Source organism: Leptodactylus fuscus, chromosome 2 (genome assembly GCF_031893055.1).
Source record: "Leptodactylus fuscus isolate aLepFus1 chromosome 2, aLepFus1.hap2, whole genome shotgun sequence".
Taxonomy (NCBI): domain Eukaryota; kingdom Metazoa; phylum Chordata; class Amphibia; order Anura; family Leptodactylidae; genus Leptodactylus; species Leptodactylus fuscus.
The window spans coordinates 241,040,761-241,059,937 of NC_134266.1; the positions used below are offsets into that span (position 1 = coordinate 241,040,761).

At 41.8% G+C, this 19,177-nt stretch overlaps 2 protein-coding genes across 3 annotated transcripts in view; one reads left to right on the forward strand and one right to left on the reverse strand.

Annotated features, from left to right (window-relative positions):
• SUPT20H (SPT20 homolog, SAGA complex component) overlaps window positions 1-19,041 on the forward strand; it is a 59,481-nt gene extending 40,440 nt beyond the window's left edge. The window contains exons 19-25 of one of the 2 annotated variants that reach the window (XM_075265928.1): window positions 1,778-2,084; window positions 5,754-5,920; window positions 7,537-7,592; window positions 9,309-9,443; window positions 12,129-12,234; window positions 15,927-16,054; window positions 18,701-19,041. In XM_075265928.1, coding sequence (XP_075122029.1) covers window positions 1,778-2,084; window positions 5,754-5,920; window positions 7,537-7,592; window positions 9,309-9,443; window positions 12,129-12,234; window positions 15,927-16,054; window positions 18,701-18,802 — 1,001 coding nt within the window. In that variant the 3' untranslated portion in view covers window positions 18,803-19,041. The remainder of the gene's footprint in view (window positions 1-1,777; window positions 2,085-5,753; window positions 5,921-7,536; window positions 7,593-9,308; window positions 9,444-12,128; window positions 12,235-15,926; window positions 16,055-18,700) is intronic. The other variant, XM_075265929.1, reaches the window with a different exon arrangement.
• RFXAP (regulatory factor X associated protein) overlaps window positions 1-19,177 on the reverse strand; it is a 299,237-nt gene that overhangs the window by 175,638 nt on the left and 104,422 nt on the right. The gene's annotated exons all lie outside the window — the stretch shown is intronic.

Sequence of the window (19,177 nt, forward strand, 5' to 3'; positions counted from 1 at the left end):
CTCCTTTTGTATGACTATTTGATATTTAGATGCTGCTGTTTTTAAAGAGATCTCGGACTAAGCTTTTCCAGCTTTGTTGTTTTATATATATATATATATCCATCGTAGGTGGCGCAGCATCATTCAGTATGACTTTTTGAACGCTATCACTTTTAATATGTTTTAATATATAATTTTAAATAGCCTCAAAAGTATTATTATACGAGTGCATGAAAGCTGCTGGACATGTGCAAAAATGACCAAAAGTCATTGCCATTTTAAAGTGGACTTTTCACTTCCTGGGGCACATGTGGTGTAATATACCGCTAGAAAGCCAACAGTGCACTGAATTCGGCTTTCCCGTTCTGTGCCCCCGTTGAAGAGCTATCAGTACCGGTACTGCAGCTCTTCACTGTCAGAAGGGCGTTTCTGACAGTCAGTCAGGAACGCCCTTCCTCACAGCAGCGTCTATAGCGCTGTACTGTGAGAGGGGATGTTGCTTACCGCCCAGCCATGACGCTGAGCAGTGAGGAACTCCCCTACCCCACCCCCAGTACTCATCTATGGATGAGTACTATCAGGAGGGGAGGGGGGCATTCCTCCCCACTCTCACAGTACAGCGTAATAGATGCTGCTGTGAGGAAGGGCGTTCCTGACTGACTGTCACGAACGCCCTTCTGACAGTGAAGATCTATGGTACCGGCACTGATAGCTCTTCACCGGGGGCACAGAACGGGAAAGTCGATAGTGACCTGAATTCAGCGCACTGTCGGCTTTCCCGATCTGTGCCCCCCGGTGAAGAGCTATCAGTGCCGGTACCATAGATCTTCACTGTCAGAAGGGCATTCGTGACAGTCAGTCAGGGACGCCCTTCCTCACAGCAGCGTCTATACCGCTGTACTGTGAGAGGGGGCGTTGCTTATTAGGAGGGGAGGGAGGCGTTCCTCCCCACTCTCACAGTACAGCGTAATAGATGCTACTGTGAGGAAGGGCGTTCCTGACTGACTGTCAGGAACGCCCTTCTGACAGTGAAGAGCTACATTACCGGCACCAATAGCTCTTCACCGGGGGGCACAGAACATCAAAGTCGATAGTGCACTGAATTCAGCACAGTCGGCTTTCTAGCAGTGTATTACACCACATGTGCCCCAGGAGGTGAAAGGTCCTCTTTAATATAATTATTTTATTTTTTATTTTTTTTTCTTATTTTGGTTGCATTGAAGTCAGCCAAGCGTTTGTATTGCTGTGTGTTTCAGGCAAGACTGGCTTACATGATAGGATTGAAGTGATTCTATGGTTGTATCTATGATTTTTTTTTTTTTTTGAAGTTGCATGCATTGTGTGAAAATGATTTTGGAATTTTGAAAAATAATGTCACGTTAAAAAAAAAAAAAAAAAAATTGAACAAAAACAACGAGTGACTTATTTTTGCCTTGGAGACTGAATATGTTTGCTTCAGCTGCCAGTAAGTGGCCTTTTACTAACACAACATTATATTCCTATGATTTGTTTTGCCATTAAATGGGTTTGAAGCATTTGCAACCGGTTAACAAAGTGTTTTCTGTCTTTTTGTTCAGCATCAACATAAAAAAAAAAAAAAAAAACGGAAAAAAAAAAAACCAAACACACCGTAAAAGACAAAAACAAAACCTGAAATATTCTACATCTTAGGATATATTTTCTCCCCACCAGACACGTAATTGCAGAACACTGTATAGAATTTTCAGATAATTTCATTTCTCCATTTTTGACATCTGTGTTTTTGTACTAGTGCTTTTTTATTTTTTTCAATGAGCAGGATCTGGAACTCCCAAACCATCTACTCCTACACCAACCAACACCCCTTCATCGACACCGCACCCACCCGATGTTTCGAGCTCCGCTTCTCTCACTCCTTCTGTAACCCCCACACCCCAAGATCCAAGTTTTAATTCACAGCCTACTTTGATAGCACCGTTTGCTCAACAGCAAATGTCTCTGAGTCAGGGGTTACCTGTAATGACCATTCCACTGTCCACCATGGTAACATCTATGACAACTGGAACAGCCTCCACCCAAGTAATGACAAACCCCGCAGGACTTAATATCATCAATGTAGTTGGATGGTAAGTTATTTGTACTTTGGTTCTCCCCTTTTTTGTTTCTGTTGCATAAAACAATAAATCTACCAGGTTTTAATGTTTTATGAAGCTAGATACAATTTACTAATATCGGTAACCTAGTATGTAGGGGTGTCCATAGGGAGCATTGGGGGAAGAGTCGGGAGCCCCATATGCATTTGATGGTCAGTCGGTTTGGCCAACATTAAAGAGGACCTTTCACCATATCTGGGCACAGGCAGTGTTATATACTGCCAGAAAGCTGACAGTGCGCTGAATTCAGCGCACTGTCGGCTTTCCCGATCCGTGCCCGGTGTAAAGCGCTATCGGTCCCGGTACCGTAGCGCTTTACAGTCAGAAGGGCGTTTCTGACCATTAGCCAGGAACGTCCTTCTGCCTCGCGGCGCCAATCGCGCTGTGCTGAGCTGTGGAGCGGGGAGGAATAATGCTCGTCTACGGACAAGCTGTGTGAGCAGAGGGAGGGGGCGTTCCTCCCGGCTCCACAGCACAGCGCGATTGGCGCCGCGAGGCAGAAGGACGTTCCTGGCTAATGGTCAGAAACGCCCTTCTGACCATAGAAGAGCTACGGTACCGGGCCGTAAGCTCTTCACACCGGGCACAGATCGGGAAAGCCGACAGTGCGCTGAATTCAGCGCACTGTCAGCTTTCTGGCAGTATATAACACTGCCTGTGCCCGGATATGGTGAAAGGTCCTCTTTAATCTAATATGTATGACTGCCCTTAGGAAACTGTTGAATATAGTGTAAGCGCGGATTCACCTTACATCTGGTCAGTGTCCGTTGCTCTCATCTATCACAGGATGCTACATGACAGATGTAGGCGGAGCCCCCTCTGTCCCATTGAATGCTGAACTGAAGAAAACAACTAAGAACTCCTCAGTCGTTGATAACATTATATTCAATGTGAACACACACAAGGAGGGGGCTCCGTCTGTGTCCATTACTCTGCTATTGTTAATGTCCGTTGCTGTCATCCTATGGTATAAATCACTGACAGGCAATTTACTCACTATATTTATGATATGAGCAAATATGTCATCTTATGGTGGATGAAAGCAATGGACCTTATCAACGGTAGTGTGAACACTTTGTCTTCTACAGTCAACTCTCACCTCCTTATACCAACAGGTGCAATACATTAAGAAGTGGCCTCATTTTAACCTGTGATATTTCTGTAGTTGTTACACAGCGCAGCGTAGGATCTCGTGACGTTAGTAGGGTGCACCTGACTGGGAAACATTCCAAAACATGGATTTAGATGGAAATTTTATCTGGTGGAAGTCACCTTTAAATATTATTGTCATATGAGACTCTTCCCTTTCATATGACACCAGAAGCACTGTTCTAGGTTTAATGCCAAAGATATGTGTTTACCCTGCCTCTCCATTCTTAATTCATCTGTTTTATACATGGTCCTGCCTTCTCATGCAAAGCAAGAATCCATGTACAGATTTCAGAGGGCAAAAGAAAAATGGAGAGAGCATAAACTTAACTTGTACTCTTCACAGTACTAGTCTGTGGAAGAGGATCTTTGGGGTACGGTCAGTGCTGAACTGTAAGGACGGCCTTTGTCATGGATATCAGTACTGAATCTAACAGCAAAACTGCAAATGTGCTGAATTCAGTGCCCTGTCAGCTTTTGCCGTGGTATATAACATGGCACATGTTTGGGGCTGAGTATCTAGTATTACAGACTTGTCAGGAGATGACACCTCCTCCTCAAAGTCACTCTAGTACTCTGTATGTGCGCATATAAATAAGTGGTGATGATAAGTGATTATTTTTATTAAGGAGTTTTTTGGGGGGATTTACTAATTGATGACCTATGTTTAGAAGAGGTTATCAATTGAAGTTGAGCAGGGGTCCGAAACCAGTGACCCACATGAATCAGCAGTAATACCCCCGATCGCTTCACAGGTCCTTCCGTTTTATAATGTCATCCAATGCATTTAAGTACTCCGGGGGGGTGTTATGAAGTGCACGTCTTTAGAACGCCTCACTGACTTCTTTCACTCTTTACTGACGTTGTGTGTTTTGCAGCAATACATTTCCATCAATAAAATTGACGCTGTCTCTCTTTGTCTTATTGTCTCAGACTTTTAGGACTATTACTACTTTCCTGTCGTAATAAAAGCCACTTTCCTTGCTTTCCTTCTACCTGATAGTGTTTCCTTTATCCTCGCATTTCATTTACATCTCCTGCTCTTATATGTCTGCTTTCTGGTTCCTTCACCCTGGTCGTGTCCACCAGGCCTTGATCTGTCTCGTCCCGGATCTCTTCAGTCTGCTTTCGTCTTCCTCTTTACTCTTCGCTTTCCTTTACGCTACTTTTGCTTCTTTACTATTTATTCGTATAAGGAAAAACCTCTTTGTACCGTGTTAGCCAGTGGATATGAAATATACAAAAAAATGTAAAAAATTTTGAGGAATCTTCAGTAGTTGATACCTTTATTAATGGCTAACTATAAATGATGACCTATTGCGAGCTTCCGGGATACCAGCCTGATGAAGGGATCATTTTAGCTCGCAATAGGTCATCATTTTTAGTTAGCCATTAATAAAGGTATGAACTACCGAAGACTCCTGAAAAAAATTTTTTTATTATTTGTTGGTAGTAAATCTATAAGGACTAAACACACAAATATATTTAGATCTAATGAATTCAGTATTGATCTCATTGAACAAAAGAAGTTTACAGATCAGAAAAAAATATTAAAAAGACAAAGTAGCTATTTATTAGATAAGGGTAAAATCCATACAGTTCAGAAATAAATATGTATATCTGCCTTTTATCAATGTAATATATATATATATATATATATATATATATATATATATATATATAATATATCTCTTAGATTTCATAAGGTAACACGTGGTTGGTGGGTTTGTTTTTTTTTTTTTTGTTTTTTTTTGGGGGGGGGGGATGGGGGGGTTCCGGTGGGATAATTAAAAACTATGGCATGCTCCATTGGACGCCTTATTACAAATATGTTCTACCCAGAAATCAGATGACTGTTTTATTAGTTAGTTATTATTTTATTTTTTTATTTCTTATTTTGATCCAAGATGGCCATACAAAGCAGTGTTGAAATATCAACGAATGGATGACTATACATTTATCAATTAAAAAAGACTCCAATGTCATTGAATAGAACATATGTGTTATGGTTAACTTTTTTTAAAAAAAATGGTCAATTCATATTTAAAAAAAGAAAAAAAATTACATGAATTACAGTTGGGTTTTTTGTTTTTTTTTGCTTTTTTGTTTTATTTTTATAGATTTCAGACAATATATTTTTTTTTTTCTCCGCTATGTAAGGCTAAAAAAAAAACAAAAAACAAAGCCTAGACAGCCAGGTATTTTAGTAGCCAAAGGGTTTTATAGTACCAAGATAATGTGAGGGTTGCAGAAAAATTTAAGAACCTAGTTGGCCTCGTAATGCTGATACACTGAGAATGTCTTTCAGAATAATAGGCACGGTGTATGGCATTGGCTACTAGATTAGTCCGCTATAAGAAGGTCCTTCACCAGTACGCCCACTACTAGCACATAGAACCAGACTATAAATTATAAATCACATCTCTATATTAAAAAAAAAAAAAAAATCTGGAATTCTGTAGCAATTAATTCACTTTCTTTCCTGTTCCACAGTGGCCCACAGGCATTGATGAGTGGCACAAATACCATGCTGGGGTGTAGTACTGGTGCCATAACCCCTGCAGGGATAAATCTGAGTGGCATTTTACCATCAGGAGGCCTGGTGCCAGGTACAATGCCAGGCACATTGCCAGCTGCCATGCAGTCTGCCTCTCAGGCAGGTTAGTATCACTTAGTTGTTGGTGGAGGTTCGGTGATATTTTTGTGCTTTAAAAAATTATTACTATAGCAACAAAAATGTGATTGTGTTTTTGAATTTTGTTTTCTAGTTTTTGTTTTATTTTAATTAATATGCGGCGTAATTCTGTACAATTAACAATACAAAACTTTAAGTAGGTTACAAAACATACATATATTTGGTATCACAGTAACAACCTGCAAAAACATGACAATGGTGAAAGGCATAAAAAAAGATGTACAATGGCAGGATTATATTTTTATGCCCCTCCAAGATAGTATAGATTATATAAGCCTCAAAGAATAATCTTTTACAACTACATTTAAAAAAAAAATAGAATTCAGGAGGGAAAAAACGAGAAAAATATTCAAAAATCCCATTATGGAATAGTTTTTTGTTTTTTTTCTTTCAAGGGATCTTATCATTAAAACTCATTTTTTTCTCTCTACCATGTAGGAATAGCCTTAAGAAAGGCTATTCTTCTCCTACCTTTAGATGTCTTCTACGTGCCGCCGTTCGGTATATAATCCGTTTTCCATCTGTATGCAAATGAGTTCTCTTGTAGCACTGGGGGCGGGCCTCAGTGCTCAAACAGCACTGGGGGAGTTCCCAAAGCTGCAAGAGAACTCTCCAGCGCCACCTTCATCTTCTTCAGGAACGGGATCTTGACGCGTCTTCTTCCGGGGGTTGGCTTGAAACTTCTAGGGCAAAACTAACTGCGCATGCCTGCCGGCCACAAGAAAATGTCCGCTTACACAATATTGTAAGCGGCCATTTTCTTGTGGCCGGCAGGCATGCACAGTCGGCTGCCCGAGGCCTAGAAGTTTGAAGCTACCGCCGGAAGAAGACACGAAGAAGACCCGTTCCTGAAGAAGATAATGGCGGCGCTGGAGAGTACTCTCGCAGCATTGGGGACGCCCCCAGTGCTGCAAGAGAAATCATTTGCATACAGACGAAAACCGGATTATATACCGAACAGCAGTGCATAGAAGACATCTAAAGGAAGGAGAAGAATATCCTTTCTTAAGGCTGTTCATACGTGGTAAGCAGAAAAAAAATTGAGTTTTACTGATAGGATCCCTTTAAAGATTATATATGACAGTAAACTCGGAACAAAATTCTAACCCATTGCCATTTTACTGAAGTCCATATTAGGCTAAGGCCCCACGTGGTGTCCTGTTAGAAGAACCGCAGTGGCAACGCATCACAGTTCTTCCTGCAGAGCTTTTGACAGCTTCAGTTATACCTATAGGGAAACTGACGGCGTTTCCGTAGATATAATTGACATGCTGCAATTTCCAAATTGACATAAAAACTGCATATTTTAACACAAATTGATGATAGGATTTTATCTAATCCCATCCACTTCGCTGTGACTATAAAAAAGTGGTTTTTTTTCCGCAGCAGGCGAACCATGACGTATACACCACTTAGGGCCCCAGCCTCAAAGAGGTTTTCTGAGCCATCAATATTTTAATCTAAATATTAGTCAATATTTTTTTTTACTTTCAATCCTAGTTTGTAGTTTAGAATGACACGAGAAAGCTTTACATTTTTGTCAGCTTTTGCTGCATTTTTAAACAAACTTTTCTTCAACAGGTGCGCCATTTGGTATAAAAAACAATCCCAACTTGAGACCATTAAATCTGCTACAGGTAACGAATGCCTTGGATGGCTGACTGTGGGGGTTTTTGTTTTTGTTTTGTTTTTTTTACCTATGAAAATATTTGTACATTTATTTTACATTTGAAATTACTTTACCAGAATAATCTTGCAATTTTACTTTACTTGTAAGCACGGGTTCACACCTGCGCCTGGTCTCCTATTTCAGGTTTCCGTCTTGTGCCCGAGAAACTAGACAGGAGACGGAAGTCAGTCAGTTTTTAAGCCCATTCATTTGAATGGGTTTGCAAAGTGTCCGCCCATGAGTGTCTTCTGCTCTCCACGGTGAAACCGTTTTCTTTTAACCAGCCAATAAAATGGTTTCGTTGCGGAGACCAGAAGACGCTCATGGGTGGACACTGAATGCCGGGTTTCCGTCTCCTGTCGGCAGAAGATGGAAACCCACAAAGCGGAGACTGGGCGCAGGTGTGAACCCGCCCTAAGTAGTACATGTGATGTCTATGTATGTAAATATCACTTTGATTTCTATTGGTGCACTATACAGTATATTAGTTGCCCATTGTTACTCAGTGATAGGAGATATTTTGGTACTTTAAAATCGATGGCCCTCTGTAGGTCATCAATATTAGATCAGTGGGTCCAACTCTTGGCCCCCTGACTGAGCACTGCGTCCCCTGTGTTATTTACCACGCAGAACTCTGTCCACTACATTTGAATGAAGCAAGGCAGTGGTAAACTATACTAAGATAATATAATCCCTTAATAGTCCCACCATGGGGAAATTCAGTGTGTTACAGCATCATGGATAATCCAATAATAATACAAGAAAAAACAACATACAAGCTCAGAATAGAAGACAAAAAAAAGATACTAGGAGTCGTCATTAAAGAAAGACTTCAAGATCATTTAGTTCTCTGTGCGGAGTGATCTCTGCTTAGCCTGATATTGATTATACAGCCTGACCGCAGTACTACTAGACATCACCACTACTGTGTCTGCCAAGCAGATTGAATCCCCATCAATTTTACATTATCATCCTAAGGATAGATTGTCAGTTTTATAGCACTGAATTGTAAAGGGAAACCTGTCAGATCAAATTGGGACACTAAACCATCCTCAGGTCCTTACAGACCAGAGAGGGAATGTTTTGGTTTTTTCCCTCTTCATTCTTCTCTGTGCATGCTCAGAATGAAGAAGATTCATATCCTGGCGCAGATGTGAACATAGCCTTATCTAGAGAGGAGTCTCATCAGACTCCTTTCTGATGCTTCAAGCACCTGCGCAGTTCTTCAGTGAAGCCGAGGATGCACACCCCAGCTTTACTGTGCAAGTGCCGGAGGACCAGCGCATGCGCACTAAAGCCAAGGTGTGCTCCTCTAGAATAGAATTGCATTGGCACAAAGAATAATAAGCAGGATGAGTATAAAGGTTTTTTGTTTTTGTTTTTTATTTCACAGCTTATTTAACAATTATATTATTTTCTTTGTAGTGAGGGGTGGGGAAATATTATTTTCTTTGGCTATTTGGGGATTTTACCTTTCACAGTTATTTAACCCCTAGCCAATATTAATTTTTTTTTATAAAAAAATTATATATATTATAAAAATATATAGCATTTATGGTAAAGGTCTTATTCATGAGAACAATTTCACATGACTTCAGCTGGTTAGGACTTCAGTCTTATTATAACTCTTACTGTAACGGAGTTCTCTGCACATTTCTGAATCTGGATATCGTCTTTGAAACAGCTTCCTGGTGCTTCACTTATATTCAATCCAATGCAACAACAACAGCCGCAGCTGTCCCAGTATTCACCCCAGCAGTCCCAGCCGACGACCACCTCCAGCCCCCAGCAGAGCGACCAGCTGGGGCTGTTACCCACGGTAAGAAGCCCTTCACCCTTGATACAGAGTCTTGACCAGTCATGAAATCTTGAGTAAGAAACTGCTCTTTCCCCACTACAAGCTTTTGTCCATATAACTTTAATACGAACACACACAAACTATAGATATATTTATATTTTATTAATTTAGGCAGACCATGAATTTTACACATTTATAATATTTCTTTAAATGGCTATTCCAGTAAAATAAAAAATTATCCCCTGCCCATTGGAGAGGACATAACTGCTAGATTGGATCCCTCTGATCCCAAGGAGTGGACTGGTGGTCGCACATGTGCAGTTTTGTGAGATTGCTGGAGATATCACAGCACTGTGCTTTGCGTCTCTTCCATTTAAGGGCCCCTTCACATGGCGTAAGCGTGCCGCTTATTTAGACACGTATACAGGTGTCCGAGCAACAGCGCTTCAAAACAGAGACCATTGATTTCAATGGGAAACGCGCGTATATGCCAATATACACGCGCTTCCCTTTGAAATCAATGGGCTCTGTTTTGAAGCGCCGCGCTCGGATATGTGTCTAAATGAGCGGTGCGCTTACGCCATGTGAAGGGGCCCTAACAGGGCAAGATCATGGCCCTTATTCTCCTGATAGTTGGGGGCCCTGTGGTCAGAACTCCTCTCAAACCAGTTATCCCAATGGATGATGGAAAATTATTACTAGAAAACCACCTTTAACTGTCTGACTTTTCCATCAATACACTGTATAGTAAGGGGCAGTTCACACAGAGGAAATTTTCCTAATTTGAAACTGAAGTTTTCCGTTTATGCAAAGTCTGCATAAAAATTTGCAACTGCCAGGAGACATTTTATGCCTCTCATTCATTTCTATGGGAGTTATCAGGAGGAATCTGTTTCAAATTCAGTGCCAAAATCTACATGGAGTCTTGTGTACCATTGATTTCATCATTAACATGTCTGAATCTATGACTAGTTGGTATTGTTGGATTCAGCTTCATGCCAACGTGTTCCAAAAATCAGTAGATTTAGGATAAAGTAAGTTGTCCCATAGACTACGCTACTTGGTAAACTGAAAACCATTGTCTTGTTTGTGCATGTTCACAAGGCAGATAGCTGGTCAGTCTTGTTACTTTTTATTGTAAAAGATAGAAAAACACCGAGCACACTTTATAGTGTAGATAGTCTATTCACCTTTTTAGATAATTGTAATGAATGTATCAGACCTGGTGGCCTCTCACCTGGTTTGGTTGTGACAGCGTTCACAACTCCGTACTAAGGTGTATATGATACCAGGTATGGGGAGCAGCACGTCTCAAAGGCACCAGTTGTGTCAACCGGGGAAACAGCAGAGGAATAAGGCAGGACGGCGCTCACAGGTCCAATAGATTTTATTAATAAGAAGAATTGCACTTGTAATTGTTACTTTTTATATCATTAGACATTAAGTCGCAAAACTAAATCTTTATACATATTAAAGAAACAAAAAATGTAAAACTTTGATTTACTAGATTGTACTTTTGGAAATGCATCCATATAGAGCTGGGTGAAATTAAAATTGCGATTAATTGGGTAATTATTTAGGCCACACCCCACAAAATGCACCTCTTTCCAGCTATCAATATGTGTTGGGTGAAACTTACAAGATGAAGCCTGACTGTTTCGTTTAAGCTGAATACATCTGAACCAGAACTATTGTTCTACTTTAAATCCGTGTTACTCACCTCTCCTGGGCTCCGGTGCTGCTCCTGGTCCTCTTCAGGCCTGCTAGGGAATACTGAGGCCTGTGATTAGGCCACAGCAGTACCTGGTATGGTGACGCAAAGGGCGCCAAACCAAAATAATCGAAACCGACTGTCAATCCTGACGTGATTTTGTGAATATTGGCTAATTGCCCAGCCATATCTCTATATAATAATACCAGACAGGCTCCTGAAATTATCCTCATATACCACTGTTATCCCTCTTGCCATTGTGCAGGAGATACAAGTCCTTCAGAAGATCTTCACAAAGTAGAACTGTTGCAGGCTAAGGCCCCACATAGTGAGTCGCAGTAAAAAAAAAAAAAAAAAAAAATGCAGCGGAAACGCAATGTTTTTTTTTTTCCACAGCGTTTCACAGAATGTCCGCAGAGTTTTCTTCTGCAGACTTTCTGCCCGTTATACCTATATGGAAAACGCCAGCATTGAGGATTTTTTTCTGAAATATGTGGATGGGATATATAATTTATTCTCCCTTCTGGCTTTGGCTCAAAAATTCTGTTTTGGGGGTATTTGGAGCCAGGGACCGCAACACCCAGCATGCACAGCGGCTCACAGAACTCCCACAGAAGTGAATGGAACATACTAGGAGTTGTAGATTCACAGCACCTGAGGTCCCGAAGGTTGCTGACCCTTGTTTTAGGCCCACCTACTTTAAAACCTACCTAGCCCTCAGAAATAGAGATGTCCCAAAGGTCAGCAAAAGATCCCAAGCCCCTATTCCCTGTCAGTTTTTTGTGCCTACACTATCACACTCCATAGAGATGAATGGGACTATCAGAAACCCCTTTGATCATTCGGTGATCTCTGAGCTGACATTTTTTCTATGGACATGCATGGCCTACTGATGGAGGACCTGCTTACCAGATGTGTCCTGTATACATGTTTACATCTCTGATATACTCCAAGCTGATCCCAGATCTTCTGCTTTGTTCTTGTCTTCTTCCTAGGGAATGGAGCAAGGTCCTAACAGTCAGGAGCAGACATTAACTTCTCAGCAGGCGGCCGTCATTAACCTTACAGGAGTAGGTGGTTTCATGCCTCAGCAGACAGCTGGTATGTATCCGTATACCCGGGCCCTCTCGCTGTATACTCCTGAACACCTCATCTCCACCAGTCCTAGTCCAGACATTGGTCATGCAGCAAAAGTGGAAATCCATGACAAGAAACTCTCAGTACCTGATTCTAAGACCCTATGGGTTCGGTGACATCCTCCAGGCCTGGGAAAGTGGTGGTCCCGGGAATGGTTGCTGTATACGGGGTATTGTGGTGTTTTTATGGACCGTTTTAAATAGACGTCCTCTTAGAGACCTACATTTAGTTAGAATAGTATGTGCCATAGCAACAAGACTTATCTGTTGTATTAATAAATGCACATACAGTCCTATGAAAAAGTTTGGGCACCCCTATTAATCTTAATCATTTTTTGTTCTAAATATTTTGGTGTCTGCAACAGCCATTTCAGTTTGATATATCTAATAACGGATGGACACAGTAATATTTCAGGATTGAAATGAGGTTTATTGTACTAACAGAAAATGTGCAATATGCATTAAACCAAAATTTGACCGGTGCAAAAGTATGGGCACCCTTATCATTTTATTGATTTGAATTCCCCTAACTACTTTTTACTGACTTACTGAAGCACAAAATTGGTTTTGTAACCTCGGTGAGCTTTGAACTTCATAGCCAGATGTATCCAATCATAAGAAAAGGTATTTAAGGTGGCCAATTGCAAGTTGATCTCCTATTTGAATCTCCTCTGAAGAGCGGCATCATGGGCTACTCAAAACAACTCTCAAATGATCTGAAAACAAAGATTGTTCAACATAGTTGTTCAGGGGAAGGATACAAAAAGTTGTCTCAGAGATTTAACCTGTCAGTTTCCACTGTGAGGAACATAGTAAGGAAATGGAAGACCACAGGGACAGTTCTTGTTAAGCCCAGAAGTGGCAGGCCAAGAAAAATATCAGAAAGGCAGAGAAGAAGAATGGTGAGAACAGTCAAGGACAATCCACAGACACCTCCAAAGAGCTGCAGCATCATCTTGCTGCAGATGGTGTCACTGTGCATCGGTCAACTATACAGCGCACTTTGCACAAATAGAAGCTGTATGGGAGAGTGATGAGAAAGAAGCCGTTTCTGCACGTACGCCACAAATAGAGTTGCCTGAGGTATGAAAAAGCACATTTGGACAAGGCAGCTTCATTTTGGAAACAAAAATTGAGTTGTTTGGTTATAAAAAAAGGCGTTATGCATGGCGTCCAAAAAGAAACAGCATTCCAAGAAAAACACTTGCTACCCACTGTAAAATTTGGTGGAGGTTCCATCATGCTTTGGGGCTGTGTGGCCAATGCCGGCATCGGGAATCTTGTTAAAGTTGAGAGTCGCATGGATTCCACTCAGTATCAGCAGATTCTTGAGAATAATGTTCAAGAATCAGTGACGAAGTTGAAGTTACGCCGGGGATGGATATTTCAGCAAGACAATGATCCAAAACACCGCTCCAAATCCTCAGGCTTTCATGCAGAGGAACAATTACAATGTTCTGGAATGGCCATCCCAGTCCCCAGACCTGAATATCATTGAACATCTGTGGGATGATTTGAAGCGGGCTGTCCATGCTCGGCGACCATCTAACTTAACTGAACTTGAATTGTTTGTCCAAAATACCTTCATCCAGGATCCAGGAACTGATTAAAAGCTACAGGAAGCGACTAGAGGCTGTTATCTTTGCAAAAGGAGGATCTACTAAATATTAATGTCACTTTTCTGTTGAGGTGCCCATACTTTTGCACCGGTCAAATTTTGGTTTAATGCATATTGCGCATTTTCTGTTAGTACAATAAACCTCATTTCAATCCTGAAATATTACTGTGTCCATCAGTTATTAGATATATCAAACTGAAATGGCTGCTGCAAATACCAAAATATGATTAATGATTAAGATTAATAGGGGTGCCCAAACTTTTTCATAGGACTGTAGCTAACATCCTATAACTACATGCAGAAAAAATACGGATTTCCAGAAGTGGCAAAAATATATGTATACATATTGTTCTTTGGGCGGGGGCTAAACCGGCACTGTAAAATAATGGGATCGCCTTAACCACGACCTCAGTTTTTCCCTATTGGAAATTTGGGTCATAAAACATTACTATATCAGACTCTGCAACAGTCGGTCGTGTTTCTCATGGAGAAAGGTAGAGGTTGCCATGATCCTGCACCATTGCCACATGTAGCCCCGACCCTAAAAATACACTGGGGAGATAACCTACCCTTTGGGTTTTGTAGCAAGGTCTTCCTGCTGTGAGTATAGCACATTACTGAACACCAGGTTGTACCAGAGGTCTAGTGCTGCTTGCACATAAGATTTGTTGGCAGGCTCTTAGGCTGGAAGTTGGGAGTGTCACAAGTAGAACATGCTGTAATTGTGTGTGGGATATGGCTGTGTACACGGGGCACAGATTCTGGGGCCACTGGCATGTGCGTTCCAGGTTGAGCGATCTTCAGCTCTCCAGCTGCTGACAAATTACAACTCCCAACATGCTCCTTTCACTTCCATTGGAGTTCCAAGAACAGCAGGGCAAGTATGCATGCTGGGAGTTGTAGTTTTACAACAGCTGGAGTGCCAATGGTTGCTGACCTCTGAGCTACTGGATACCACATAACCTTCATCATGAAGTGAAGATGGAACAGATTAAAGGGATTGTACATGACTTGCATATTGATGGCCTATCCTTAGCATGTCATCCATATGTAACGAGTGGGGATCAGACGTCTGGGAACGCAGCTGATCAGCTGTTTAACTAGCCTTTGGCGATGACTATGCGCTCATCGGTCACATGGTATAGCTGCAGCTCAGTACCATTGAAGTGAATGGAGAGGAGGTATACTTCCAACCACAGCCCCTATGCAATGTACGATGCTGTGCTGCTGAACTCTGTGGCCTCTTCAACCAGCAGGACCCAGGGAGTCAGACCCCACTACTTGATATGATGATGACCTGTGTTAAAGGGGTTATCTAAGAAATCCAATTTTTTTCCCGGGAAGGTGGGGGAAAAAAAACATACTGAAGTGTCCCCGGCGCTTTGGTGTCCCCGATCACTGTCTGGTCCCACAGTGCCCTGGGGTTTGTCCCAGCAGAAGTCCTTCCTGCACGTCACTGCTGAGGCCAATCAGCGGCGTAAGGAAAGGACTCGGGGTGTCACGGGTGACCTATTTGAGTGACCTACTGAGTTTTATCTATGCGGCCAGCTGGATCGGACATTGGCCTGGGACACCGGAGCACTGGGGACAGGTGAGAATGTTTTTGGTTTTTTATGTTTGTTTGTTTTTTTCACCTTGCCTGGCCTCCAGGAGAATATCTGTATTTTCTATACAACCCCTTTAAGAATAGGTCATCAATATGTATGGAAAACCTCTTTAAGGCCTGATGCACATTCCAAACCACCATTCATATTATGCCATAGGTTGGCACATTTTTTTTGTTTTGTTCTATTTGTATAAAATGGGAAGCACAATAAGGGCCACATGCCCTATAACCGTTCCATACAAGCCATGGTGCTGGTCGATGCCTATATTTGCCCCATACGGGTACTTTATTGCAGCATACATGTTGTATACCAGAAGTTGTATACCAGAAGTTGTAGTTTCTGAAGCACCAGGTGGCCACTTCTTATGTTGTTACCCTTTGCCGTTCACTGTTCCGCACTGATGTACCTGCTCTTCCCTTCTCCTCTCTGTAGTGTTATCTCAGCTGGGCTCTGCTGTGAACAGACCCGGGCACAAACTACCACACAAGAGTATGCATCTATCTCCTGCCTTACAACTGCAAAAGCAGCAAGCCTTGCAGCAGCAACAGCCACCCATACAAGTAATCTCCAAAGTGCACAAAAATAGCAAACCTGAAAATATTGCTTCCAAAAACTATAGGAACAATACAATCAATTATGGCCACAGCAAACTTTCTAAATACCAATATAAATGCTTGAAATCTGACAAAAGCTTTCTGATTCTCATCAAAAAAAATATCAATGCATGCAAAAACTGGGTGCTGCATGTGCGGTGCTATAGCAGGATTGTAGAGCTGGGATTGGCTGCAGTTGATGGGAGGTGCAAATAAGGAACCGCCACACTGTGCACATAACATACAGCATCGGATGTGCTTTAGCTTCTTGAATGTTATCATTTAAAGGGGTTTTCAGACCCCAAAACAAATTATCATATCCAGGTCCATCCAAGATAGGTCATCAGTATGTGATCTGGGGGGGTGGGGGTTTGACACCTGAACTACACACAGATCATCTGTTGTAGTAGCCTACTAGTGGATGGGCGGTGTGTGAAACTGCTCCTATTCAAGAGAAAGCAATGGGGCTGCAGTTCTCCAGAACTACCACTATGCAGTGACCAGGGCCGCCCCACCACTCCTATTACTAGCATTGTTTCAAGCACTGCCCATCCACTAACAGCTTATACACTGTCTACCAATAAGTCTTTGGACACCCATGTAAATGAAGATATCTGTGGCCGTGATGTACGTCACACCTTCCACCATTAAATATCGTGTAGGTAACAGCATTGGCATTAGTCGTATGCAAGATGCCACAAAGTGCAGAGTTGTCCGATTTCGAGAAAGGGGTAATTGTGAGGTACCACAGAAATGGCCAATCCTTAAGGGACATAGCAATGAACTGAATTACCCAAAATTGACAGTGATCTATGTGATTACAAAGTGGAAGGTGAACAGTGATTGTTGGAGTGTGCCCTGAGTCGGCAGACCCCTGAAACTGGGAGATAGAGGCCAACAAGTGCTGGCCAGAGAAACTGCACCCAACCGATGGCTCACATACACCAGGAGTGTCACCAGGCATCCGGGAGTATTGTGTCGCTCAATCCCATCTGTAAGGAAGCATCTGCTGGGGAATTCCAACTATTGTATATGAAGAAATGTTGTGTTTCTATTCTACCACAGCTGTCCATATACTTATTGGTAGACAGTGTAGCACCCAGAGGTTATATGTGCGGGGTCTGACCCCAACAGATCACATACCGATTACCCATCCTGTTGATAAGTCATCAGTATGAAAATTCGATTTAGGGTCATAAAACCCTGTTAAGCCACCAAATATTGCATAAAGGCTGGAGAGGAAACGGATGTTTTGCTTCAACACTTAACTCTTTATAGTTGTATCTCATTTGTAGATGTTTCTACGTAAATCCATATGGAAACCCCAAAATCAGCATGTATTATCACCGTGTCCTCCTCAGGAGACAGATAAAGCAAATCAGGCAATGTGTTATAGGGTAGGGGGAGCCAACTAGATTGGTATATAGATTTGTGGGAAGAAATTCAGTGTATATCATTATTTAATTTATTTTGGCCCATTATATTATGAGCCCATCTTCTTAATAGTAAGAATTGTCTATACTTTCGTTTCTTGTCCTGACTTCATCAATAAGTCACATGCTCACAGTGAGACCTTTATTTTTCTAGCATGGATTGCTGTGCAAAGAGAAATCTCTCTGCTGCCTGCAGATAATATTGAAAAGTACTGTGTCACCTCAAATTCTCTTGCCCTGTTACTGTTGTCCTTGCTTCTCTCTTATAGAATCTGCATTCACTGAGTCCAGTGAGTGGTCTTAGGCTAAGTTTATAGAGTTTTTTTTGGTCTGGAACCTGAGGCGAAGGCCGCCTCAGGTTCCAGACCAAAAGCTGGGTAGCTGCGACTGAAAGTCGGTGCACTGCACGGCATCCAGCCGCGCACTCCGCTCCGGATTAGGCCCAATGACTGGGCCTAGTCGGGAGTTACATAGTAGATGAGGTTGGATAAAGACATTAGTCTATCAAGTCCAACTTATATCTTCAGTCCGAATTGCGAGGCAAAATGGCCTAAAGAATGAGCATGTCGCTTCTTTTTTCCGAGAGCTGGAACTAACTGTCTCCCGAAAAAAAAGACCTCACCTGCTCTCATTGATTTTAATGGGAGCCGTCTTTTTGGTCAGGATTTTGAGGTGGATACGGCCTCAAAATACTGACCAAAAAACTCTGTGTGAACTTAGCCTTACTCATTGACCACTTACTTGAGGGAGTGCCTATACAGACAGCTGTCAGTCATTGAGTAGGAGCACCCACTGGACTCTTGAGCCAAAAATGAGCAGAGATTTAAAGTTCTATGATCTTACCCTGCAAAAATATATCAATCTGCTCAGCTCATCTTACTCTGGACTGACTGCACTTTCATGGTAACTGGTGCACTATAAGAATAGGTTGAATATAGTCCCCACTACTGGACCATAAGTTAGGTTACCTAACCAATCCAGGCCAATGAAGTGACCCTGTATCCTCACCATGACTTGCTTTGGTACCACTGATGCTGCATGACTGCTCATTCATGTGTCTGTGTTGTGCATAGCATCCACGTTCTGTTCGCTTACGCCAAATATTCTGCACCCCTTGTAAACTTTGCTAAAAATTTGTCTTTTTTTTTTTATTCTCTTCCTCCATCCATCCCTATAACAGTTGCAATTCTTGCAACATCAAATGCACCAAATGGCTATGGCAGCAGCACAAGCTCCACCGCTCCCTCCACCCCATTCAGACAGCCGGTCAAGAAATAAGTGAAGAGAACGTTTCTCCGAGCTACCCGGACCCAAACACTGGAGGACGCCGGCCGCTCTTGTCCACTATGACAAATCAGAGACACTGAACGGACTCATCTGCCAAAAATTGCCTTCTCTACAATAGTTTTAACGTGTTTTAATGTTAGAGATAAACCACTGAATTTTAACAAAAAAAAAAATTGTGAAAAAATGAACTCGGCGAACTTTGCATTAAAAAGGCGACCATAGAGATTTCACAAAGTTTTTAACTGTCTTCTTAGATGCAGCCCACCCTAACGTAATGAATGTATAGAGAATACGCATAAGCAAAGGGATCACTTTATTTAGTACAAAACGTGTCCGACTCTAACAAATACAACTTTTTACATGTCATCTA